At 47.2% G+C, this 27,806-nt stretch overlaps 1 protein-coding gene across 1 annotated transcript in view; it reads right to left on the bottom strand.

The window, feature by feature from the left end:
- Positions 1-15,693: 15,693 nt before the first annotated feature.
- The window catches only part of PRKCG (protein kinase C gamma), a 52,901-nt gene continuing 40,788 nt past the window's right edge, over positions 15,694-27,806 (bottom strand). The window contains exons 13-18 of the mRNA XM_081167116.1: positions 24,074-24,136; positions 22,750-22,888; positions 21,577-21,657; positions 21,291-21,398; positions 20,133-20,273; positions 15,694-19,171 (exon numbers count right to left, since the gene is read on the bottom strand). Coding sequence (XP_081023242.1) covers positions 18,899-19,171; positions 20,133-20,273; positions 21,291-21,398; positions 21,577-21,657; positions 22,750-22,888; positions 24,074-24,136 — 805 coding nt within the window. The 3' untranslated portion in view covers positions 15,694-18,898. The remainder of the gene's footprint in view (positions 19,172-20,132; positions 20,274-21,290; positions 21,399-21,576; positions 21,658-22,749; positions 22,889-24,073; positions 24,137-27,806) is intronic.

Here is a 27,806-nt window from a genome sequence, read left to right on the forward strand (position 1 = left end):
TGGAGGGGCCGTGTCTTGGACTCCTTTAAATCTACGCCATGCGGTCAAGCGTTAGATTCTTGTCTCAGTTCCCCCCTTGAGTGATGTGCCACGCTGAGCAAAAATCCCAATCCTTCCCCTGTAAAACTGAGTTTCTTCCTTTTTCTTCTTCGTACAACCTCCAAGTACAAAAATTAAAAGCACCCTGTCCCCAACTGGCCCTATGACTCTTACACGGTGGCAAAAAGCCACACACAGGATCAGCCTAGAAATCCCAAGGAATTATGGACAGGTACCCTGAAACACAGGGCAATTTTTAACCAGTCATTCTGGGTTAAAAATTCTGGGTCCATAATTAATTTCTGTCAAGGGCCCTGCCAACAGCCACAAAGCTCAGTGCTTTCAAAAGTGAGGGGACTTCCAGACAAACTGCTTATTGGGCACCCATCCCTATTTAATGAGTAATAATAATAATAATAATAATAATAAATTTTATTTATATCCCGCCCTCCCCAGCCAAAGCCGGGCTCAGGGCGGCTAACAACAATAAAATAATCAATCAAATAATCACACAATCTAAAAATTTCATTATAAAAATTAATTAAATCAAATTGATGGCAACCAATTAAGTAGAATTATGTGCAGGTTGCCAGAGGAGGGAGTCAGGCTGCGCCCTGACCAAAGGCCTGGCGGAACAACTCTGTCTTGCAGGCCCTGCGGAAAGATGTCAGGTCCCGCAGGGCCCTAGTCTCTTGTGACAGAGCATTCCACCAGGTTGGAGCTGCAGCCGAGAAGGCCCTGGCTCTAGTTGAGGCCAGCCTAACCTCTCTGAGGCCTGGGACCTTGAGGATGTTATTATTTGCAGACCGTAGGTTTCTCTGTGGGGCATACCAGGAGAGGCGGTCCCGTAGGTACGAGGGTCCTAGGCCGTATAGGGCTTTAAAGGTTAAAACCAGCACCTTAAACCTGATCCTGTACTCCACCGGGAGCCAGTGCAGCTGGTATAATACCGGATGAATGTGCTCTCGCAGCGAAGACCCCATAAGGAGTCTCGCCGCGGCATTCTGCACCCGCTGGAGTTTCTGGGTCAGTCTCAAGGGCAGCCCCACGTAGAGCGAGTTACAATAATCCAGTCTGGAGGTGACCGTCGCATGGATCACAGTGGCTAGGTCAGGACGAGAGAGATAAGGGGCCAACTGCTTAGCTTGGCGGAGATGAAAAAATGCCGCCTTTGTTATAGCTGTAATCTGCGACTCCATAGAGAGGGAGGTATCGAAGATTACACCCAAACTCTTAACGGACGGTGCTGGCACTAATTGCACCCCCGCAAGAGATGGGAGTTGCCCCCTCGATCCCATATCGTCCCGCCCCAGCCAGAGGACCTCTGTCTTCGAAGGATTTAACTTCAACCGGCTCCCACGTAACCATCCAGCCACAGCTTCCAGACATCTGGTCAGTGTGTCTGGGGCCGAGTCAGGATGGCCATCCATCAACAGATAGAGTTGGGTGTCATCAGCATACTGATGGCAACCCAGCCCAAAACTCCGGACAAGCTGGGCGAGGGGGCGCATAAAGATGTTAAAAAGCATCGGGGAGAGAATTGCACCCTGAGGCACTCCACACACCAAGGAGTGGCGTGATGACAATTCCCCCCCAAGCGCCACCCTCTGACCCCGACCAGAGAGAAACGAGCGCAGCCATTGAAGGACTGTGCCCTGGATCCCCACGTCGGCAAGGCGGTGGTCCAGGAGTTCGTGATCGACCATGTCAAAGGCTGCTGACAGATCTAGAAGAATCAGCAGCCCCGACCCGCCTCGATCCAGCTGTCTGCGGAGATCATCTGTTAGGGCGACCAGAGCCGTCTCGGTCCCATGACCAGCGCGGAAGCCGGACTGGAATGGGTCCAGAGCAGATGTTTCATCCAGAAACCTACCAAGCTGTTCAGCAACCGCTCTCTCAATCACCTTACCCAGGAATGGAAGATTCGAGACCGGGCGGTAATTGGATAGATCTGAGGGATCTAATGATGTTTTCTTTAAGAGCGGACGCACCACCGCCTCCTTCAGTTCCCCTGGGAATATCCCGGTGCCAAGGGACAAATTGATGATATCCCCCAGGGGGCCCCGCACCTCGTCTGGACACGCTCTAATCAGCCATGACGGGCACGGGTCCAGAGGACAGGTGGTGGGCTTTCCAGCTTGGAGGAATCTGTCCACATCGGCTGGAGATATCCGGTCAAAGTGGTCCAATACTGGACCCGAGGACAGTCGAGGGGCCTCCAGTTCCTTTATTGTATCCAAATTGGCAGGGAGGTCATGGCGGAGCAACAGGACCTTCTCCGCAAAAAAGCTCGCAAATGCCTCACAGCTGTGTGTCAGATTGTTATTTAAATTTGGCTGTCCTTCAAGGGACGTTAAAGACCGAATTATACTAAATAATTGCGCCGGGCGAGAGCTAGCGGATGCAATGGAGGCCGAGAAGTAAGACTTCTTAGCAGCCTTCACTGCCATCTCATAGGTTTTCATAAAAACCCTATAAGATGTTCTTGAGGCTCCGTCACGGGCACCCCGCCATACTCGCTCTAGCCGTCTGAGGTCCCGCTTCATTTTCCGAAGCTCCTCGGTAAACCAGGGAGCCCGGTTTCTGCGGGGTCGCAGAGGGCGCTTAGGTGCGATCTCATCGATGGCTGCCAGGAGCTGGGTATTCCAGCCCTCAACAAGCTCAGTCAATGAGTCGCCAGGGGGAGCATGGTCCCGCAAGGCTTGACGGAATCTATCCGGGTCCATCAGCCTCCGCGGGCGAGCCCAAATCGGCTCGCCACCTAAGCAGGGTGGGGGTGGAAAGTCAATCCTGGCTTTCAGAGCGTAGTGATCAGACCATGGCACCTTCATCGAAGGAGACATGATCACATCTATACCGGCGCCAAAGATCAAATCCAGCGTGTGGCCTGCTTGATGTGTGGGGCCCGAAACAAACTGGGAGAGCCCTAGTGTCGCCATGGAAGACACCAGGTCCAGAGCCTGTGAGGAGGGAGTGGCATCAGCGTGGAAGTTGAAGTCTCCCAATACCAATAGGTTAGGGAACTCCAAGGCCCAGCCGGCCACCGCCTCCAGCAGGCCTGACAGGGTGGCTGCTGGTGCGCTAGGTGGCCGGTACACCAGCCAGACAGCCAAGCTCTCCTCGGAGCCCCACACTAGGCCAACACATTCAATGCCGGGGATCGATGGCGATGGTAGAGCCCTGAAAGAACAATCTTCCCGGATTAATACTGCCACCCCTCCCCCCCGGCCCACAGTCCGTGACTGGTGGAGGACGGAGAAACCCGGGGGCGCCATCTCTCGTAAGGTAACAGTTACCCCTTCGCGCACCCAGGTCTCCGTCACACAAGCCAGGTCAACTCCCTGCGAGATAAAGAAATCTCGCAGGGTAGCAGTTTTGTTGCCTATAGACCTGGCATTGCACAACACCAGTGAAGGAGGTGAGTAATCCTTGCTCACCCTACCCTCGTCTCTCGGGATGGGGCGCAGATTGGAAGGGGTACGAGCATATCCATATCTCGATCCCCTTCGCCTATAACATCTGCCCCCACCGCCATACCTCCCTTGCCCCTCCACGGTCGCAATCCCAAGCCTCATACTAACCTCCATTTACAAATAGAAAACAAAACAACCAAAACAATTATACCCAAACAAAACCAATCCCCGCCCCACTCAGTGTCCAACCCCCCCCCCAAAAAAAAACAAAATGGAACAAACAAAAATACATAAATAAAAACCACCATTCACGGTGGTACAACAAAGTAAACAATAAAAGCACCTTTAAAACACCTTAAAATATATAAAAACATCTTTAACATTTGCAGCAGATAATGAAATAATATAATATAAAAAACAACAACCCCCATTTAAGGTGCTGCAAATTAAAGCAATTAAAACATTTAAAACTATTTTGTCCATTGCTGCCGGTAGCTGCTCTGTCCTCTAAACCGTGATGGTAGTGCAGGCCCCGCCCCCTAGGCCGGATGGAGTTGGCAGGAGAGGGAGCGGTCTTCCCAGCACTCACGAAGCAGCACCAGCAGTCGTGTCCCGGAGGCCTCTCTCAGGCCTCTTATGCTGTGGCGATGAGTGCAGGCCCCGCCCCTTAGGCCAGATGGAGTTGGCAGAAAGGGAGCGGTCCTCCCAACACTCACACAAGCAGCAGCACCAGCAGTCGTGTCCCGGAGGCCTCTCTCTGGCCTCTTATGCTGTGGCGATGAGTGCAGGCCCCGCCCCCTAGGCCAGATGGAGTTGGCAGAAAGGGAGCGGTCCTCCCAACACTCACGCGAGCAGCAGCACCAGCAGTCGTGTCCCGGAGGCCTCTCTCTGGCCTCTTATGCTGTGGCGATGAGTGCAGGCCCCGCCCCTTAGGCCAGATGGAGTTGGCAGAAAGGGAGCGGTCCTCCCAACACTCACGCGAGCAGCAGCACCAGCAGTCGTGAGTATTAATTCTGATTTGTCTGCGGGAAGTTTAGGCAAAGTGGCATCAAAGCAAGTGCCATGCCACACTTTCCTGTGCGTTTCCCTGTCACTTTCCTTACTGCAAAAAAAGCAGATCCTTTGGGAAAGCGGGTTTGTTGCACAAGCTCTCCCAATCGACTATAATTGTGCACCCTGAATTTGCCGGTACGCAATTAAATCCCACCAGAATATAGTGACAATCTGGAAGCCCCCAAGATGAATTTAGAGGCAACCTTCTCAAAACATGAATTTTTCCTGTAAAAAAGTAAAATTATCCTGCTTTCACCTTTAAAAAAATAGTTAACGTTTCCCAGTTCTTCCTGTTGTTAGAGGTGACGTCTTAAAGAAAGCATGGAAAATATTAAATGCCAAGGACTCAGTCCAGCTGGCAGCTCTTCCTCAGGTGCAGTTCTCTGCTTGTGGAGAAAAGGTGGGAGTAGAAAATGCCCACCTTAAGAGCACTGTGTGGAGAAGAGGTACTAGGGGAACACAAAGAGCAACTGGATCATATCCTGAATTCAGGGCATTTGTGCTCAACAAGACTCCTTAAATCTTAGGTCGTTGAGATAAATGGAGAATTTGGCAAAACCTATAAATAAGGGGAGTGGCATTAATATAGAAAGTAATAATAATAATAATAATTAATAATACATACTTCTCGCAACTTGAAATTCCAGATTTGACTTTGTAAATGCACCACTTTTTGAATCTGGGGAAAGTTTCCTTTCAGCCCTGGCAAAGACCATGCAGAGAGCTGTTGGCAGTCTCCCTTGAAGCTGAGAGTTCAGGAAGTTCTGTACCACAATCTTATTATGGCAATACACCAGAAGCAAGTGCCTTAAACAATAATAGCTGTGCAACGGAGGCTGGCCCATCAGGGAGGGTGGGGCACTGCCTCACCTGCCTCAGTATACCCTGCCTGCCTTCTGCCTTACAAACGAGGGCCTGGCTTGGCTCTGGCTCCACCTGCCATTGGTCTCCCTGCCTCCTACCTAAGCACTCCCAGAGAACACCAGTCACCATTACAACTGTGTGCTTCCAACTCTCAGGCACAGCTGTTAAAAGTTTCAGCCGATTGACCTGTTGATTAAAGTTTGCAGACCTTCTTGTCTTGGGAGGCTCAGCTTTCCATACAGCTGGGGGTACACTCATGAGCCCATTTTTTAAAAAATAAAAGGAAGAAGGGTACACCTACCAAAATATTCTTACCAAAGCAACTGCCTTTTACAAATTCTTTTAAAAGTTTAGCTCTAGGCTAGGGATGCGACCTTCCAGAAGTTGATGGACTCCCATCGGAGATAGTGGGACTTCAACAGAATCTGAAGCGCCACAGGTTCTCTAGATAGGATGGATATTACATATTGGTGCGCGATGCTCTCAGTTGGACTCCTTCCACCTTGCTGACATCACTCATTTAGTCTCCCTTTACCTCTGGCCCCAATCCCCACCACCGCCCAGAAGGGCGGATGAGTGAACAGGCAATGGCAGGGACTGTCCCTTCTCATATTTATTGCTCGGTTGCATGATCCCACTAGGCCACAGGGATAGTGTGAGTAAACGAGTGGCCATGGAAAGGGGGAACAGCAGCACTACAAGGCCCTCTGTGGAGGCATGGGCCTTGGCAGCTGCCAGACAATGCCAACCCTTGATGGCAGCCCTGGCTCTAGGCTGCATGCTTCCATTCTCCAGCATAAGTGTTTACTTCCTGTGTTTAAAATCAACACTGACCAATGAACAGATTGCAGTTACCTTGAAGCATAACCAACCCACTCTGAGCAAGACTATCGATTCCCCACACACGCACACTGTTTGCGAACTGGATATTGTGCTAATAATGCTCAGCTGGGGCAAATGTGCTTTAAAAAGAAAGAAAAAGAACTTTCCCTCTCCTGTGATCTGAAAAGGCTCTCCATGTTCTTATAATTTCAGGATATACTGTCCAAGCCTTACCACGAACGAGCCACTGAGGCATCATTGCCAGGCTGTCCGTTCGGCTTTGCATCTAAGTGAATTTCTCCAAGAAAGATTGGGGTGGGAGTTGGAGAGAGAACTCGTTTTCCTTGGTGTACTCTGTGTGCTGAAAATTCATGTGCTGGCTTGGGTTGATGGGAAGAGACGACTGTCAAGTTGTAGCATCAGCGAACCAGGTGACAAGCGGAACGCAGATCTAAGGGCAAAAAAGCAAGCTTTGAGAGAAGATGGGAGTGTTACACTCTCTAAAGTGGAAAGAGGTTAAGGAATAAAGGAGAGAGTGAGCGACAGGGACTGGGTCCCATAGCAGGTGGTAAAAATCCAGTATCACCTGAATCTACATCGTGGAGAATTTGTAGCTGTTAAGACTCTTGGGTTCCTTTTCAAACAAACAAACATGGTTTCTAGCCCTCAAATATACCGTATTTTAAAGGATAGATGGCATGAAAGGAAACCATCTTATCCATGCTGTTCAGGCATCCACAAACTTGTGGAAGATTACTGAGATTATGGTTGAGGTGCAAACACACAGACTGCTAGGGTGTAGTGGTTAGAGTGTTGGGCTGGTCTCAGGAAAACCTGGGTGCAAAGCCATGAAACTCACTTAGTAAACTTGGGACCAGTCACTATCTCTCAGTCTAACCTCCCTCATGGGGCTATAAGGATAAAATGAGGGTGAACCACGTACACTGCCTTGAACTTGGAGGAAAGGTAGAATACAAATAAATGTAGTAGATAAAATATAAAAGAATCCTCGCAACTCCAACTTCCCTGAGATCTCTAAGTCTCCCCTCACTACTTATCAGTTTCTCCCCCTTATTTTTGCCTTCTGCCCAAGACTTTCTTCCATCCTTATTTTCTTAGCAGCCTAAAGATACGAGACTGAGATACATCACTCGCCCAGTCAGTTTATACCTAGGGCCCATTAATGGTAATTGCTCTTTAAAGCTTTAACACAAAAAGGCAAACCATAATTATGGTTGCCCTGCTGATGAGAGACATTGCTAAGTTTGGCCTCATCCATACTTGTCCCATGCCTAGAAAGTATAGGTGTGAGCAGTTTCCTGCTTGTGCCGTGTTTTCTAGGCATGGATCCGAGCCACTTCCTCCCAGAAAACCCGCTCTTTAGTGCTAAATTGGAACAAACAGCAATCCACAGAAAACCCGATTGCCGTTTGTTCCAATTCAGCGCTAAAGGGTTCAAAGGGCACTCGGGTGCAATGACGAAGGTTTGGGTGCTAGGTATGTGGAGATCTTGAGAGTTTTGGTGTTCCGAAGATGTCTGTGTCTCAGATCCTCCCCCACTGTGATTAATTGCGAGCAGTAATGGGGATTATGCCAATCTCACAACTGTATTGAATTTAGAATGCTCTAGGCGCTAATTCCTGATCAGAATTAACTGTACTTACGCATGGGGGGGGGGGGAGAAGCACACCCACACTCAGATATATATCCAACATTATTACTTGCTGATCTGTGTGCACATGTGAACCAGCCCTGCTGGGTAGACCAGTTTGTATTGCCCAGAACCACTTCAGGAGGGTGTAAAGAATAATTTGTGGCATCCACAGAGGATCATTTCTAGATGGCTTTGAGGGGCTTGGCCTATTTCCAGGCACACACCGTATTAAAACAGGTGGCTCTATTCAACCCGTAATCTACTTCTAACACCACGTAGCATCCTGTGGGTTTGGTAAGGGTACTCACTGGGGAACCATGCCACAAGTCAGCCCTAATACCAGGGAAGCAGCAGGAGATCTCCATTTCATTACTTGCATTTATTCATGAGCAGCAGAACAGCAACTCAACCGCTCCACAGACAAGGTTAAGGTTACATTGGGTTCCTAATGAGCTATGGAGGTAACCAAACCCAAAAAGGGTGAGAAGAGTTTCTCATAGAGGCAAGGCCGGTCTCTTAAAGAGACAGGCTGCACTGACTACCCTGCACAAACTTTTTTTTAAAAAAAGCAGGCCCTTTTAAGAGCGTGCACCCTATAAAATGTTTCCCTAGAATTATTATGCTACACACACAGGTTCCTTGAAGGGCCAACATGACCCAGGGGCAAATAAATTAATGTCAAAGTGTTCCCGTTGGGTAAAATGAGTTTCCAATGTGCTTTTGGACCTTTTGGTAATGCCTTTTGAACAGCACAAATGTGAAAGCAGAAGAAACAGCCGTTTAAAAAAACAACAACAAATTCTTAAGAATCAGAGCAAACGTATCTTCTGGTCACCGCAACATGATGTTTACATTACACAGAATTATTATTATTTCAGTTTATTATCCACCTTTCACAATAATCTTCCAGGGCAGGTTACAGCAATTAAGAAAAATACAATATTAAAATCAGTTTGGAACAAGAGAAATGCCAAAAAGCAATTTAAGACAGAGATACTCCCCTGCCCTAGCCCCCCAATACAAAGAGCCATCTTCATTTTTCGCCCAGGCCTGAGGCCTGGCATCCGCTGTGGCAAGGCCAGGAGGGCTCTTTTGGGGCATTGTGAAGGAAGGTGAGGCGGCGGGGGGGGGGGCAGCAATTGCTTGAAAATGTGCCTGGCTTCTTCTGCCCAGCCGTTTCTACGCAGGGAGCCAGCGGCCCATCTTCCATTCCTCCTTGTCAGCATCTCAGCCTGGGGACAGGGCGTCCCCACTGGGGGTGGGGGCAGAGAGAAAGAGGGAGAAGGGGATGCTCTCCAGCAAGGAACACGTCTCTCCCCTCGGTTATTCTGGTCCTCCTGCCCTCAGGCTCTCCAGTTACACCCTGAGATGTAAACAGGGCGAGGGAGCTTTTTTTGGTTCTCGGCAGTGTTTTGCGCAGCAAGGGAGAGGCAGGTCAGGAAAATACAACCCGGCAGCCCTGCTTCCTAGCAACCTCCAGGAGCACGCCCTTTTTGTTAACCTCCGGTCCCTCTTGAGGGAACTCTGGTGGGGCATCCATTCCGGAGGAGCAGCTTTCTCACAGCCCTGCCAAGGGCTGCACCTGTTGAATTTCTTTATCGATCAACGTCTACGGAAGCCCCGCCAGGGTTTTGTTTGTTTTTAAGCTGCAGCTCTACCTTATGCACGTTCCTCTCATCAAACCCAGGAGTCCTGGCTCCAACCATAATCTGTTGTATGTGCACTTAAGGAATAAAATTGCCAACTCAATGGGGGGGGGATGTTTCTTGAGTGCTTTTTTTTTTTTTTTTTACTTCAAGAGGAACTTGATCTGATTAAATCAAGTGAAGCCTGTTTGGGGATGAGAACAAGCATCTGCTAATAGTCTGCCATCCAATAGGTTAAAGGTGCAGGAGGAAATGCTAGCTAAGAAGTTGGCAACCCTTCTAAAGAACCCAGAATTCCTTGATTTCAGCTGTTTCCATAATCTGTTATAGTCCCCAACCATCTTTCACATTCATCCCCAGAGAAACCGAGGAGTTTTCCTAACTGCTGCCCTCCCCTATGGCTGGTAGCCATATTTTAGATTCAGGTAGGTAGCTGTGTTGGTCTGATGCAGTTGAAAGAAATTAAAAAATTAAATAATTGTCCAGTAGCACCTTAGAGACCAACCAAATTTGTTCTGGGTATAAGCTTTCATGGGCCTGAAGAAGTGTGCATGCACATGAAAGCTTATACCCAGAACAAACTTAGTTGGTCTCTAAGGTGCTACTGGACAATTTTTTAATTTATTTCAGCCAAATTTTAGACATCACTGTAATTCCTTCCCAGGCACCCAACTCACTCATATTCTTCTGTTGATGATATTGCTATATTGTGATATGCCGGGGGGAAGGAAAGAAATGTCATTAAAATACACCCCTTTTTCAATTAGAATGCATCCAAGAGCAGGTCTCATTAATATTCCCACCACCCCACCCAGCCTCCAATGAAAATGTGAAATGGCTCCTCTCTAGTCCTCTCCCGTGCAGCCTGCTACCCTCTCGCATCTTCATTTCTTTTGCAGAGAAAAAGAAAGAGGGCAGAGGGATGCCCAGCTGTCTCTGTGTCAATCTCAGACTTGGTGACTGGAATGTGAATGCACAACCACTGCGGATAGTGACGTCACACACACATAAGCACCTCTCTCTCACACACCCACATCACCTGGAGATACAGAGCACACAATCGCAGCCACCAGCCAGATGACAGAGAAACATGAAGCGGGAGGCGGGGAGGGAAACCCACATATACATCAGAGACGTATCAGCCTGACTGGAGAGAGACCAAGCTGTTTATATGCAGCAGACAGACAAAACACACACACACACACAATGATGTATGAATTAACTTTAAGCCTCAGGCCATTGCCCACACCATTGAAGCACCCCACTAATGCCGCCCATATTTACATAATGGGAATGGCACCTACTGTAATCAGGATCTACTCCAAGTAATACTGTAGGCTTAATAAAACTGCTTTGCAATTTCATTAGGCTTTGCAAGCTGGAATAAAACTTGGGAAGCAACCATCAAACACCCAGACCATGCCAGACAACCGTGTATCTCTTGCAAGCAACAGCTGTATGCAAAGGGCACACACAGAAAAACTGCTAAAACCAATGCTTTTGGAAATAAGACCCAGCATCCAACAGGGTATGTGACTTCATGGGATTAAAAGTGCAGCCACTCAATGGACAGTGTATTAGCTGGTTTAAATACAGACCATCATGTCCCCATTCACACCCATGCACCCCACATATCCACTCATACATCTCCAGCTCTCTGAAGCTGTAAAAAATCTGGAAGGTGTCCATATTAAGGTTACCAGATTTTTTTCAATGAATCCAGGGATACTTTTCAACTTCCTATTAAATAGATGGATTTTGTCAGGGGACTGATTTGTAAATGCGGGGATTGTCCCTGGGAAACGGAGGCGTCTGGTAACCTTAGTCCATATAGAATATATATATAGTCCATATATACTGGAAGTTCAGCGGGGAAGAATCTTGCACAGGAGTAAGCCAATGTGGTGCCCCCACCCATGTTTCTGGACCACAACTCCCATAATTCCAGAACGCCAGCCATGCTGGCTAGTGCTGGTGGAAGTTGTAGTCTCTACAACATTTGGGTGGAAACATGAGTTATGGCTAGAACCTGGCTGAATCTGAAGTTTGCTGATTTTTCATGGTTACTTGGAAAGAACACACTGGTTAGTTAAGAGAACATGTTTTACTGGTTGGCACAGTGAAGAAACGCTGGTTGTAAACATGGTGCCAGCTCTTTCGTTCCCTCAGATCTCTCCTCAAAACACATGTTCCACGAAGCCTTAAAAGCAAGGTCCTGTCTTCAGGTGAAAAGAAGTCCAAGTATCTATCATTGCTTTTGATCCACAGTCAACATTTAGCTTGTAACAAGTTTGTTTTCTCCTGCTCTGGAGGGAAGGACTTGAACCAATGGCTTCTAGTTACAAAGGAGATTCCGACTCAACATCAGGAATAACTTTCTGGCAGTAAGAGCTGTTCGACAGTGGAATGGTCTCCCTCAGGAGGTGGTGGACTCTCCTTCCTTGGAGATTTTTAAGCAGAGGTTGGTTGGCCATCTGCCATAGATGCTTTAGGTGAGAAAATTCTGCATTGCAGGGGGTTGGACTAGATGACCCTCGGGGTCCCTTCCAGCTCTACAATTCTATGATTCTATGAACCTCCCAGAGGCAGGGACCCTTCCTGCCACTTGGGGTTAATATATATATCAATATATAAAATCAAACATAAACACATGGGTAGACAGAACATACAGAACTCGCATCACCTGGAACACATTTATTTGTAATATTTTATGATACTTGCAAACCATTTAGAAATGTTAAGTGGTCTATATATTGTCTAAACACCATGCACTGAGGACTGCCACATAAAAACACGCACAGGTGGCATCTATCAACCTGATCATCTGGGAAGGCAGGATGACGCACAAATAAACACCCACACCTCTGCAAGATGCTTCAAACAAACTATATTTTGCTGAGGAATGCTAAGGCAGGAATGTTAGGCATCAGCAGTTAAATACATTACCTTGGCTGCTTCCAGACAACCTGCTTCTTGAGCATTCGTTCTCAGTTCTTTGCACAGGGAAGTTAGATAACATCGGCTATTTAATGAGCATTCGTCCCGATTTGTTTGTGTGGAGGTTAGATGACATTGTGTCAAATCCAGTGTCATCCCACATTTTCCAGTGCATTTTCCTGACCCTTTCCTTATTGGGGAGGGGGGGTCTCTGCTCTTTGGGGGGAAGCAGGTTTGCCATACAAGATGCCCCAATCAAGTATAATTGCACAGCCTGAATTTGCCAGTAGTATGTGATTGAATCCCACCTGGAAATAGTGAGCGCCTGGGAGTGCCCCTTGTTATTTTTGCTGAAGTGTTTAAAAATGTTACAGAACTGGGGGAAAATAATTCAAATGAGAATATGGTCAAATTACAGTACTCATTTTAGAATATACATTTTCTCTCGTATTGTAAAAGGGAAACGGAATAGTGCTCTTTAAGATAAGGGCAAAAACTGGGCATTGCCCTAGACATTCCCAGTTGAAGCATCTGGGCCAGCCCTACCATTAGACAGAGTGAAGCAGCCACCTCAGACTTTGGATGCTGGGAGGGTGGAGCAGCAGCAGGCTCACTCCCCAGCCCAGCAATGCCCATCCACCCTAAGCCCTCCTTTCCAGGAACTAGGGCATAGGAAAACCTGAAGCAGCTGAATTTCTTCCAGACACAAAGCTGTTGTTAAAAGTGCAGGAGCCTTGCTAGATTGAGGCTGGGGTGCAGGGAAGGTTGCAAGCAGTAGTTTTCATTAGTTGAGCATTGCTCTGTCCTGCAGCTCCCTCTTGTGACCATTGTCTTTAGCTACATTTGGGGGGAAATGAATTGTCCACTGACAATGTCAAAGAGCACACTGTTCTTCAGAGTCCTTGGGGAATGAGGTGCAGAGTGCCTAGAAACTGACTTTCCTGCAAGAAAGGGAAGGCCAAATGCCTAGTGTCACTAGAAACATCAGAAACAAAAGATCTACCTGGATCTAACCTTTTGGGCTTCCCCCAGTCCTGGGATGTGCCCACACTAGGGTGTTCATGCGTATGTGTTTCACTGTTTCTATCTGAACAATTAAGCAATTAAGCCTTCCTTTCTCTCTCCCAACTTATTATTATCCCCCACCCCAAAAAAATTTATTTGTTGTAAGCAAGACTGGTATTTGGCTAACAGCAAATAAATGGTAGCTACCCTTACTCTTTTTGGAGTAAATATACAAGGGAAGAATTGATGCTTTTGAATTATGGTGTTGGGGGAGACTCTTGAGAGTCCCATGGGCTGCAAACCTATCCATTCAAACCTATCCATTCTTAAGGAAATCAGGCCTGAATGCTAACTGGAAGGACAGATCGTGAAGCTGAGGCTCCAATCAGGCCTGAATGCTCACTGGAAGGACAGATCATGAAGCTGAGGTTCCAATACTTTGGTCACCTCATGAGAAGAGAAGACTCCCTGGAAAAGACCCTGATGTTGGGAAAGATGGAGGGCACAAGGAGAAGGGGACGACAGAGGACGAGATGGTTGGACAGTGTTCTTGAAGCTACAAACATGAGTCTGACCAAACTGCAGGAGGCAGTGGAAGATAGGAGTGCCTGGCGTGCTCTGGTCCATGGGGTCATGAAGAGTCGGACACGACTAAACGACTAAACAACAACAACAACATACAAGGGGGACTGTTCCAATCAAGGAGATTTGGGAGACAGGCTTGTGGCAGGGGAGGGGGATGGAGGCGTAAGACAGAAAAGTGAGCCTCTGATTATTCCCTTAAACAGTTCATACTTTAAATAGGAGCCTCCTACACCAACTCCATCAGTGGAAACCATATTGCAAAAGAATCCCAGATTTGTAGATCTGTGAGTGCATGTGATTGATGTTTACAAGGGCATGCATAAACCAGGTTCCCTAACAATGCAATCCGAACCCAAAATCCAACAGCATGAGATTTGGCAGGTGTTGGTCTTTCCTCGCTGAGACTAGGCACAGCTGGGGCTATGCTGGCATTAAGTCCCTAAGCTTAGCTCAGCTGGAGATATACCAGCTTAACTCCCTAAACTGGGGCACAGCTGGCAGAACTTAAAACTGGTGTAACTTACATCAGCATGTCCCCAAAAAGGAGTGTTCCAGGGGCGGGGCAAGGATTTGCACCTATTCCAAACACCTTTCAACTCTGGGACAACTTAGCAACCCAGCAAAACATAGCCAGAGAAAGGATGGTGTAAGAAAAAAACGTCCTGAATGGAGTTTGGAACAGGGGTAATTCAGGTGCATAATTTATAGTTTTCTTTATTTAGGATTGCTCTGTTAAGCCGGAACAAGGCTGTGATCCTCCCCGTGTTCACTGGGGATGGGAGCAAGTCCCTCTAAGCTTATGAGGTTTTACTACTCAGAGTGTGATGCTGTGTACCCCGGGTAGTCTGCACCCAACTCCACTTTAACTGTGGTGTGAATCATAGCCTGATCTTTTCTCCCAAATGTGGCAGGGATGATCCCAGTTCTCTCTGCTTGACCAACATCTGAAGTTCTGTTCAGGTGGAGATCAGCTAAACCACATGGGGCTGCATCAATTTAGACAACATTCCTGGACAAGATCCGGACATGGAAACTTTGTAGGAATTCTGTAGAAATCTCTGGAGGATTCATCTGGGCAAAAGTGGCTAAAACCCGGGCTGCTGCTGGACTGTCACTATTTTGGGCTGAGAGTCAATCACATTCCAGTAAATTCAGGCTGTTTCTAAAGAAGATTTGGCACCCTGATGCAACAAATGTGCTTCTCACCGGCACCAGCAAATTGGACCTTTTGTTGCTTCCTGATGACCTGTTCACTGAATATTCGCCCTGATTTATTTGCAAAGAGTTTGCATGGTGTTAGATGCCATTTGCTATTTATAATGTGAAGAGGTCCTGCTGCTCACCTGGCCTCAGATTGGCTGAGTTCCTGCTGCTTGCCAGGAGATAGAAGGGGAGGAGTGAAGCAGCAGCAAAGTAGGCTCAGTGCAAATGCATCAGCAGAACCAATCTCATGCTCCTGCTGCCGCGTTTGCACCAAACGATGTTCCCCGCTGCCTCTCCCCTGCACCTTCCAGCAAACATGGGTCAGGTGAAGGGTGCCACCCCACTGTCCACTTCCCTTCTTACTCCCTGGTCATGATGCTTAGGGAATGCAGCCCAAGTCCCTTTCATCCAGTATGACAACGCAACGTCTCGCCAACCAACACAGAGACAGAAAGGCAAGGCACACTGCGGGTTGGATAAATATCTTTTATATTGAAATGCATAGGTGAGTCCATTAATCTATGGTACTGGCTACAGGGAACCACAAGCCGAAGGGAAGGAGGTGTGCGTGGATTATTCCCAAGCTGCGGGGGTGGGAGGGATGTCAGCAAAGTGAAAAAAGACCGAGGCTGGAAACTGGCGGAAGACTGATGTGCTGGAAGGATCAGGCAAACCAAAGGGGAAAGAGCTCTGGAAATGACTCAGGAGAACAATTCCGGTCCTATTAGCAATCTTACTCATCTTTCATGAGCGCAGCAGTTCTGGATCCCAACATCTTCTGGTCTAACGACAGGCTATCTCTTCCTTAGGTAGGTACAAGGTACTTGTGGTCTAGCTCCCATGCTCGCTCTTAACCCCATGCCCTTGCTGAGTTAGGGATGGGCTGAAGAGGGCTACCCACTTGACGCCCATTTGCCCAAGCCTATAGCCTGCTGGGTGCTTGATAAAAACCCTCTGCCAGAGAAGGAGGAATGAGGTCGGCATAGAATGGGCAGGCATGAGGTGACAGAGGCCGAATCTAGCTTCCACCAATTTCAAAGTGAGAGGAGAAAGGTAAAGAGGGACTGTTGGCCCAGATGCACCAGAATCTGCAGCCTGATGCATGAAGGGAAGACAGTGGCGTAGCTTGGGTTGTCAGCACCCAGGGCAAGGCAAGTAATTTGCGCCCCCTAACCCTAACCCCCAGATGTTGCGCCCGGTGTGGCCGGGGCCCCCTGCACCTCCCACGCTACGCCACTGAGGGAAGAGAATGGCCTTGAAATTTTTCGCTTGGCTCATCTACATGACCTGCCAGCAGAATATAATTATTTCTCCGCCCATCAATCAGTCGCCGACTAAGACCAGTTTTTGTAACTTTTGGCACAGCAGAGACACCCCAGGATCATCTTACACGCACCCATTTAACACGGCGAGCACTCGCTTTTACGGAAATCGCCAGCATTGGGCAAATCAGGACAAAGACCAGTTCTCGATGGGCCTCCCTTGTGAAGTAAAAACAAATACCAGTCTTTTGCCACATAATGAAAAATATTCACAACACAAGCTTGACAGGGTGTCTTTCCCACATCAAAAAGCAACAGGGTATTCATGATAAATGAAATGATCTGTTAAGAGGAGTCCCAGAGAATTGGGGGGGGGTGCGAGGGGGGAGAGAAGGTGCCATCTTCAGTTTACCACACACCTCGAGTTTTAAAGCTGGAAAGAGGCTGCCAGGTGTTAACTTGGGAGGCAGATGTAGAGGGTTGGCGGTGTCCACTGAGTAGGATGGAAACGTGGAAGATAGGTATCAATAAATAAATATACTATAATGTTCGTGTAATATAGTCCATGCACCAGAGAAAGAGAGAGAGAAAGAAAAGAACAAAATAAAAGTCGCATTTGGACATGCTGTGTGTTACTATAAAGGAGGGCGATATTTTCTCCTCAGAGTCTAGCGTGCCACCTCTGTTGCTGTCATCGCTTCCTTTCCAAAGTCTGGTTTTCAACAGCTGAGTGGGTGATGCAAGCAGCCATGTTGAAGGAAGCAAGGCAAAGGTGTCAGTGCTGGGGGCCGGGGGCAATGGGGGACGGAGCCATTGGGGCTCAACAAGGGCAGGACTGTGTCACAAAGAGTGAGGTGGGTGGGTGGGTAGGGGTGTAGAGGAAGGGCCAGTTTGGGGTTCTACACTCTTTTTGTGCAGGCAGGCATCCTAGCTATGCGTGAAATCGAAGGGCTCCAACTAAGTTGGGTAAGATCTATCGAGTTCAAGGTTACATCGTCACACTGTAGCAGGTAAGGAAAGCACCACGGAGACGAAATTTAGGACTAGGATCTGGGAACAGGGCAAGGGATGAAGACCAGAAGGGTTTTCGGAAATTATCTGAGCAGTCAATCAGCAGGGGAGGCAGGGAGAGAGAGGGAAGGAAGGTGTTGCTTCCTGACATTTCCCCAAATTTAAAAATTACTTCCAGGGCAAACAGATACTCAGGATCATTTAAACGTAGATTAGGCATCCCTTCATATTTTAAGCCTGTATAAAGGGACCGAGGAAGCTGCCATATACTGAGTCAGACCACTGGGCCAATCTAGCTTTGTCCTGTCTGAACTGATTGGTGGTGGCTCTCCTTAGGGGTTTCCCAGCCCTAGAGAAGCTAGAAATTGAACCCATGGCCTTCGCTCTATCACTCAGCCATGGCCCTGTGAAGGAAAGCTCATGATCAGGACAGACAGCAGTGAAAGGGTGGGCTCTCCTCCCCCACCCCCCACCTTAGTGCAGAGCAACACATGGAATAATAATTCACAGGCTGCTATTTTGGTCAGTGATCACATGCTCACCTTATGGTTGCTTCTTCGATTCCAGAGTATAATTATGCCCACTGCATTCCCCTTATCCATTAGAGAAACCAAACTCATCAAAGAAATATTTGCAAGGGCCAAATAAATAAACAATCGCATGGCCTTTTGTAAGGGATGAAAAAATACACGTTGAACTAAGGAGTTCCACGACTGCTTCCTGTTTGGACCCCTGTTTTTGCAACACACCTTCATTTCACTGCCTACTCAACCCATTTGCCAGAACTTTGCAGTCATGTGGCCAGCCTGGATTTAGGGCAGAGGACATGTCTTCTGGGCAGATTCCAGCCACAATTTCCATCGTTTTGTCACAAAGTGTGTGCAGTCCTGTCTGTTGCCCCCTTGCCTGCTTAGGCCATCCCATGTTTTGGTCAATTTAGAGGAATTTCTGATGGTGTGGAAGCTATCCACTGCTCTGATTATAGGGGGGAAACCTTGTAAACACAGTACTGAAGGGGCCATTTTTACAGAAACGCCTGGCACAGTTTTCACTCTTTGTGCCAACGCAAACTCCGTTTAATTGGGGGATGCTCAAAAAAGATTAGCCTTGACCTAGGGAATATTCCTATTTTATTGGTGGAGTTTAAAAATCCCTCTATAGATACAAGTGTGCTTTCTTAACCTCACTGATCTGGGTTTCACCTAGTGGAGGTAAGGAAGGAGGGAAGCAACTCACTGGAGACAATTAACAACACAAAAAGTGTTTTCTAGGGGAGGCAGGGGTCATAAGGTCAAGCGTAGGGTTTATAGGGCTGAGCTCTGAGCAGGAGTCATGCTCCCGGGAGCAGAATTCTAAGGGCTTGAATTGGGGTTCTTAGGGTCAAGGGTCATCCGGGAGACACTCTCACACCAGGGAAGTTGGGGAAGGGATCATCTCGGTCGGAGAGAGGGGCATGCTGGTGGGAGAGAGGGGCATGCTGGTGGGAGAGAGGGGCAGGGCTGTTGGGGAGAGGCTCCCCTGCCGCAACATGGACGGGTGCACAAACTCAGGGTTGATGTAGGTGAACCCCTGGAACTCGCTCTGATCAATGCTTGCGAGGACCAGCTGGTCTGGGGGTGTCAGCGCTGGAGGTGCCCGTGTGAAAAACTTGTCAAAGTTTTCGCCGCTTCGGCCACACTGGATGGGGGGATGGGGGCAGAGAGAAAGAAAAGGGGAATAGGAGGGATGAGGGGAACGAGGAAAATGGAAAGAGAAAGGGAGTAAGTATTATCTCTGTTGGTTTCTTTAACACAACCCCTCCCTCTCCATTTTATAATCTTTCTTGAACCTGCTACTTCTTCAAAGGCGTTCCTTCATAATGTTTCCGGAATTAAAAACCAAACACAACATTTGAATTTTTAACCTTAAAAAACCCCACCGCTCTGTTACCCTTCTGAGTTTTGTTTGACATTTCTTTCCATCTCAGGGAGACGGGGGGATGGAAAGGAGTTTGAAATGGACCTACGGGTATGACTAACATTGGATACAGGCCTGAATCTTGATCACCGTTTTATTTATTCCTGGTGCATGTCATTATATTGTGTTGTGTGAAGGTCTCTGCATGCTGCAGCTCAAATATCTAGAGCTGGTGTCTGTGGGTGTTTACAGATATTAATAGATATGAATGCAGTATTGTGTAGTAGTTTAAGAGTGTTGGAATAAGTCTGGGGAAACTCAGGTTTGAATCCTCATTTTGCCATGAAGGTGACCTCGGCCAGTCACACACTCTCAGGCTGACCTACCTCACAAGGTTGCTGTGAGGATAAAATGGGAGGGGGCACAATGTACACTGCCTTGACTCCTTGGAGGAAGGCATACAGAAAGTAAATATACTAATAAAGTGATCTATGCATGTTGCAACAAATGTGTGAAGAGGTTCAGATTTGTAGATATGCAAAGTTCTGTCTGAGTAATGCACAGCAATGCATGTATTCTTAATGGAGGTACGTGGCACTGTGCTTGAGCCACAGGTCCATAGGACAACCTGAGTGCGCCCATCCACATGCAAAAATACAGGTGTGTGCCTATTCACACCTGGTGGCAGGAGTCTGCATGGCTGGATGTGGCCGAGCTCATTTGGGGACCCAAAGCTACTCACTGGGCGGGGGATGAACGGCGGGGGGATTTCCAGCTGCTCCAGCCTCTCCCAGTCCATCCAGCGGAAAAAGCCGTGCTCCCGGATATCCCGTTCCCCTTCTGGTCCTGAGCCCAGGCGCTTCAGTGGATGCTTGGTCAAGAACTGGGGAAAGAGAAAGAGATTTGCTAGGAACACCCTCCTCTTCTAAATGGTGCGGACCACAGTCCGAGATTGCCTATAACAGGATGGAAATTGGACATTCTCTCAAGAAATGCATGTCTCCCAATCTGCATGCACCAAGACAGGGAAGCAAGTTGAGAGCAGTGCTGGATTTACGTACAGTGGTACCTCTGGTTGCGAACGGGATCCGTTCCGGAGGTAGGGCCGCATCCCGAGGAATTTGCAAGCGGATTAGCGCTTCTGTGCATGCGCACGCGGTGAAATCCAAAAAAATACTTCCGGGTTTGCCATGTTCGCATCCTGAAGTTTACGTATCCAGAGGGATATACTAATAAACTGATCTATGTACGTATCCAGAGGGATACGTAAGCGGAGGTACAACTATATAAGCTAAACAAGCTATAGCTTAGGGCCCCACTCTATTGGGGGCTCCCCAAAAAATTGAATGGGAAAAAACTGGATGTACATTTCCAAAATATAAGATTACTTTGATATCAATAACTTTGATATATAACAATTACTTTGATAAAATACATATTTTGTTATGTGCAAATGGCTTTAGATACCTATTAGATCCATAAATTACCATATGGCATATATTCAACACAAAAAATAGCGGCAATTCGTTGTTAACAAAGGACAGCTGGACATATAAAGGGCCCCATTACCTTCAATAGCTTAGGGCATCATCAAACCTAAATCCAGCCCTGGGTGAGAGGGAGAAGCATTTAACCCTTTACAACCCTGCCGATTCTCCCCTGCGGATCCCTGCTCCCCCATTATTGCTGTCCATTAAAAATGTCCAGGGGCAGAACAATCAGCTTGTGAATTCAGAGTTAAGCACCCCCCACCTTCTGGCCAATTCTTCCCTGAAAGTCCTTCTATTCCCAATGAGAGTCACCCATTGTTTCACTCACAACCACCTGTTTTCAACCTTCAGGGCAGCCAAAAGGAAATGTGGCGCAAAGCCTTTCCCCTCTTGGATGTGCCAGGACTCACCCCTTTGCAGATGGAGACAGCCTCACGTGAAAGAGATTTAGGATAGGACACCGTGTGCTCCATGATCGACTGGAAGAGTTCGTCCTCGTCTTCTCCATCAAATGGTGGCTGTGGACCAGGAGCACCAGGTAAAGCTAGAGTGAGAACTATGGCAGGTGGAATATTTAGACTAAGGAATTAATGCCTTGAGGTCTCTTGGCAAGAGCCACAAACCATCCCCTGATACCACAAATGTATCCCTTGACCTGGACTGGATCATGAAAAAAACCCACCTCAACATACTTACCTGCCCAGCTAACATTTCATACAGAAGGACACCAAATGACCACCAGTCCACTGACTTCCCATATGGCTGATAGGCAATAATCTAAGATGGGTAGAAATGGGAGGTTAGGTCCTTTAAATCTACAGACCTTTTTCATTCCATTTTTTTTAACCCAAACAGGTCCAACAAAGCAGCTTACGAAAATAAACTCTAAAACCGTAAGCAATGTAGTAAATAACAACCAATAACAGAAATCCAAACCATATAAACCAAGAAGTCCCAATAGAGGCAACAAACACGATTCAATTGGTCCCAAATGTCCTTAGAAATTAAGTTGCTTTTGTCCAATGTCTGAAAAACTAGTAGAGAAGTAGCAAAGCGAGCCTCTCTGGGGAGTAAAGGTAAAGGGACCCCTGACCATTAGGTCCAGTTGTGGCCGACTCTGGGGTTGCGGCGCTCATCTTGCTTTATCAGCCGAGGGAGCCGGCGTACATGACCAGCATGACTAAGACGCTTCTGGCAAACCAGAGTAGCGCATGGAAATGCTAGTTTACCTTCCCGCCGGAGTGGTACCTATTTATCTACTTGCACTTTGATGTGCTTTCGAACTGCTAGGTTGGCAGGAGCAGGGATTGAGCAACGGGAGCTCACCCCGCCGCAGGGATTCAAACTGCCGACCTTCTGATCGGCAAGTCCTAGGCTCTGTGGTTTAACCCACCTGTGTCCTCTGGGGAGTAACCTCGTCTATAAGTCACCAAGGCATGCATTGGAGAGCTAAGTTCTAAGATTCCTGGCAAGAGGGTGAATTGGGATAGCAGATTCATTCATTCAACAACCTGCTTCGTCCCGAATGCTCTGACGGTCAAACGGATTATGAAAGGGACACAGCGAATTAAGGCAGGGGAGGAGGCCAACTATTCCACTCACAACCCCACACATTTAACTGTAAAATTAGACCCCAGGCACAGGAATATACAATAATGGCTGTGCCTGTCACATACAGTTGTTTTGGATCCGAGCATAAGAGGTAGGAATTTGAAACCAGGGCTCTGGAGTTTTTAGAAGGCAACAAGTCTAACCTATAAGGTTAAATTCCTGGGGAGAGTTTAGATTAGAGCAGAAGGAACCTGGTGTTTCTTTGAAAGGGTGGTGAGTTGTGTGATTGGGGATGGGAGACTTAGGAGCATTCTGTACCTCTGGAGCGATGTAGTCCGGTGTTCCACAAAAGGTCCGTGTGGTGATGCCAGGAAAAATGTTTTCTTTACACATCCCAAAATCAGTAATCTTAATGTGACCATCAGCATCCAACATTACATTGTCCAGTTTCAGATCCCTGGGCAGGAGAGACAAAGCAAGCAATAGGAGTGCCCAGCAGAGGGTGCCAAATTACTGCTGGGAAATACGTCCTCCAAGTAAAGAAGGGATGGGCAGATTCATCAATTTCAGCTTCTCCCAGTTTCTCACTTTTCCAGTTTGAAATTCAGTCTTCTACATCAATTTGTGATTTTTTGTCTTGTGAAAATTCACCAGCAGTCTAGTATGATTTTTTTCTTGATGTGCACATTTCTGCAAAGCAATTTCCCCTAATATAATGCATTTTTGTAAGTTATTTTCATGTGTACATCTGCATCTTTGTGCATACTTTATCTTAGGATATGCATCTTTGTGCACATTACTTGGCTGGAGAACATTAGGAGAAGCCTGCATTTCAACCACTGGCTATGTTTCAGTTCGTGCAGTGTTATGGAAAGTGCAAATAAGGCATGTTCACCTTTAAATGCAAACTGAATTCCTCCCCCATTCCTAGTTCCAAGAGGACAATCCAGAATGAAAGATGATTTGCCTATTAGAATATCTCTTTTTTTAAAAAAAAAAAAAATATTTTTCTGTTTTACGATTTCAAATAAACATTTTACATACCGTATTTTTCGCCCCATAGGATGCACTTTTCCCCCTCCAAAAATGAAGGGGAAATGTGTGTGTGTCCTATGGGGCGAATGCAGGCTTTCGCTGAAGCCTGGAGAGAAAGAGGGGTCGGTGCGCACCGACCCCTCTCGCTCTCCAGGCTTCGCGCAGATCTCCGTAAGCCATGGGAGCCCGCGCCTGGCTCCCGTGGCTTGTGGAGAGTTGCCTGCATGCCGAAGGCTCAGTGCGCCCAGCCTTCGGCATGCAGGCAACTCTCCGCAAGCCATGGTTCCATGGTTCATATTGCATATCCTACATCCCTGCATTTTTTACAATAACTATTCAAATTGGATTTCCACTGTTACATCCATCAAAACCTATTTACTCTATTGAATTTATCGTAATGCTGCCAGCATTTTTTGCCTATTAGGATCTTGATAGTGGAAGAAGGAAGGAAGGAAGGAAGGAAGGAAGGAAGGAGGCAGTCCTGTAGAGATTTGGAGAGGGGGCAGAGGGGAAGTAGAGATGGAGCCAGAACCCCTGGATTCTCAGGGGGGAAAGTGGGGTTTTGCAGTCGAGTCTGGGACCTCTATAGAGAACAGAATAGACTCACCTGTAAATAATTCCTTTGTTATGCAAAAAGAACAGGCCAATTGCAATTTCTGCAGCATAAAACCTGTAACAGAGAAGGGGGAAAGGGTGAGGAGGGTTAAGGCAGAGAGAGGGAGGAAGGGAGAGAGATAACATGGCAAGGATTTCATTAGCAGCGGCACTGAAGTCATCATGGTGGCTCTGATAGCCACTTTTCACATGATGTTTGAAAAATACAAGCAGGCACACTCACTAGCCATGGCATTCCAGTACCATACAACTCCTCCACACAGTACTTACCACCTCCCCAACTCTCCACCTTTGTAATAATACTCATATCAGAAAGGTAATATGTTAATTTATGCATGATCACAAGAGAGCTTTTTATTCTGCGTACAAGTGGCTGGAAGTTACTGTGTGTAGACCTGCTTCCCATTGCATCAAGTTAGGATTAAAGCATATTCCACGTACAGGTACCAACCTTTACAGGTAACAGGGAAGTGGGTTGGCAGGCACACAGGTTAGTTTTCATTCTTGTGAATTTAAAGGTTTTCCGTTATCTATATGGCACCAGCAACATGCACAGTGCTGTACAGAGCAGTAAGAAGGCAGTCCCTGTGCCAAGGAACTTACAATCTGTAATCAGACCCAGTGGAGGCAATAGAGGGGCAATGCGGGCAAGGATAAATAGGAAGAACAATGTATGTATGTATGTATGTATGTATGTATGTGGGGAGACAGTGCAGAGTATGGTGGTTGGAGCAAATATGGGGAACCTCCAGCCCACACGCCTAATTAGGTCCAGCAGTGATCCTAATTTTACCTGAAAGGCCATTTTCTCCAGCTGCACGCACCAGCCCTACACCTATGTTGGCTTCGTTTTAGAAGGAGATAGGAACACAGGCAGCTGCCCTCTATCATCTCAAATCAATGGTCCGCCTAGCACAGTGTTGTCCACCTAGCAGTGGCTCTCCATCGTTTAAGGCAGGAGTCCTTTAACATGGGACCTTCTGCATGCAAGGCAGAGCTAAGATAAGGCTAGAGGTATGAAGTGGTCCCAGAAATGCATACAGGAGAATGGCCACTCCACACCCCAACACGGCACGTCAGGAACAGGAGGGCTGCTACACACATCGTACATCTAAAGCACATGACTTCCCTCAAAGGATCATGGGAACTATCATTTGTTAAGGGTGCTGGCAATTGTAACTCTCTAAGGGGGTAAACTACAACATACAGTGGTACCTCGGGTTACAGACGCTTCAAGTTACATATGCTTCAGGTTACAGACTCCGCTAACCCAGAAATAGTACCTCGGGTTAAGAACTTTGCTTCAGGATGAGAACAGAAATCGTGCAGCGGCAGTGCAGCGGCAGCAGGAGTCCCCATTAGCTAAAGTGGTGCTTCAGGTTAAGAACAGTTTCAGGTTAAGAACGGACCTCCGAAACGAATTAAGTACGTAACCAGAGGTACTACCGTACTTTAAATAAATGGAGTGCAGGCAGCCTAAGACTCTGGCTTTTCAGGCAAAAGGGATCCTATCTCCAACATAGCTGCCTGCCTTGTCATTCTCACATTCCATCTGAATGTCATTTTAAGACAGGGGAGTCTCTTGCAAAAATTGGTAGCCCAAGCTTACTTCCCATGGTTCTTCTCAGCGGCTTGGACAGAGGGTGGGTGAGTGGGTGTTTTAAACTCCTTGTCAATTTATGTTTCTTTTTAGAGCAAGTGGACGCTTGTTGATTTCACATTCAGGTCACTCAATTACACAACTTCACTGGAGTGTAATAATTTCCCATGAAACTGAGCTCTGGCATACGTAAGCATGCAGAATGAAGCGGTAGAATCCCGAGGCCATAGAGCAGACTGTACCACTTCAGACCACTGTGAGAGGGTGGTGTGTGTGTGCCACATTTTTGAACACTCATCCAGGTTAAAAACTCTCCACAAGGAGAAATCTAGTACATCAGGGAGAACAAATTCTTGCCCAGCTAACTCCCTGCCGTGCTCATTTGCAAGTGAAGGAAGTGGGTGCTGCTTGCTTTCCTTACATAGAAAGGTATTTAAATGTGAGGTCTCACCTGCAGTCTGAAGTGGTACAGACCACTCTACAACCTCAGAACTCTATTAATTACTTCACTCCCACTTCATTCTGCTACATATGTGGAGCACTCCTGATTCACCTGACACGGAGGTGGATCATCAAACACATGGCTCTTAGGACCAAAGTACACATTTCACCAGGAATCCTCCATTGAACTCTAGACATTTTATTTTATGCTCTTACTAAGTGCATTCGCAGGGGGACTGCATGCACCATGCTGGAATGTTATCAGCCACAGAGCAAACAGCAAGTGTCCATGTGTTCGGGTGACAAAGGATTTAGATCAGGAAAACAGCACAGTTAAAGGTAAAGGGACCCCTGACTGTTAGGTCCAGTCACAGATGACTCTGCGGTTGTGGCGCTCATCTTGCTTTACTGGCCGAGGAAGCCGGCATACAGCTTCTGGCCAGCATGACAAAGCCGCTTCTGGCGAACCAGAGCAGCACACAGAAACGCTGTTTACCTTCCCGCTGGAGTGGTACCTATTTATCTACTTGCACTTTGATGTACTTTCGAACTGCTAGGTTGGCAGGAGAAGGGACTGAGCAACGGGAGCTCACCCTGTCGCAGGGGTCTGAACCGCCGACCTTCCAATCAGCAAGCCCTAGGCTCTGTGGTTTAGAGTACAGGAGGTGTAAGCATTAAACACCTACACCCCCAAGCTATTTCTCTGATCCAGCTAGCACCCCATAACAGCCTTTAGTTACACAAAGGATTTAGACAGCGGTCATATGTAGTTTGTCTCTTAAACAGTGTTAAAACTATGTTCCAGAGATTTTGATGATATGACATATAAGATCCCTGTTGAGAGAATGCCAAAAGTAGGTAGTAAACATAGGTGAAGGGCGTACAATAGAATATTCATAAGAATACTTACTAGGCTTCTGGCAACAGGAGGAGAAGCAGAGACAATGACATGATTTTTCTTTGTATGAAAGTCATTGTGTTCATTTAATGAATACTATTGCAAAATCAATAAAAATATTGGGGGGGAAGCAGTGCAGGTTCCAGGATTTGGGGAATCCCTAAATTAAGCATCTTGAACTGAAAGAGGTTGGGTGTGCAGTGACACTTGGGACTGTGGGCCCATCTGCCAAACACGAGGCCTTTGCAAATGCCCAACCTGACCACCCTTTGAAGCTAACCCTGGTCTTACGATATGTAAGAAAAGCTGTTCTCAGGTGTCATCATGTTTTGGACTGGAGTGACTATGCATGTAAAGACAGGCAGGCAGAGGGTACTTCTGGACAAGGACAATTTAGCAACACGCACTCAACACTGTCCTGCTTGAAGCCGGAAGTGGAATAGCAGCTCTACTTACAAACCTCTGGCATTCTGTAGCCAACTGGGCAGCCCCTCTTTCACCTGTTCCAAATGTTGGAAAGCAATTTTCATTGGGATCATTATGTGGGAAGAAAAAGTTAAAGACTCCTTCTCTACCACTCCACTCCCAGTAATGGTAGTGTCCCCCCTTCTGCAATTTAGGGAGGAGAAAAAAAGATATAGAAAGCCAAAGCTATATGGAAATGCAAGGAATGGAGTGGCAGAGCTGATTCTTAGAGAGGGGAGACAAATGATTGAGAAGGAAATGGCTGGAGGACATCCCAGGAAACAGCTAGAGCAATCTAGCAGGATGGAATACAGCGGGGGA

The sequence above is a fragment of the Podarcis bocagei genome (assembly GCF_964188305.1).
Source record: "Podarcis bocagei genome assembly, chromosome: 13".
In the NCBI taxonomy this organism is placed as follows: Eukaryota; Metazoa; Chordata; class Lepidosauria; order Squamata; family Lacertidae; genus Podarcis; species Podarcis bocagei.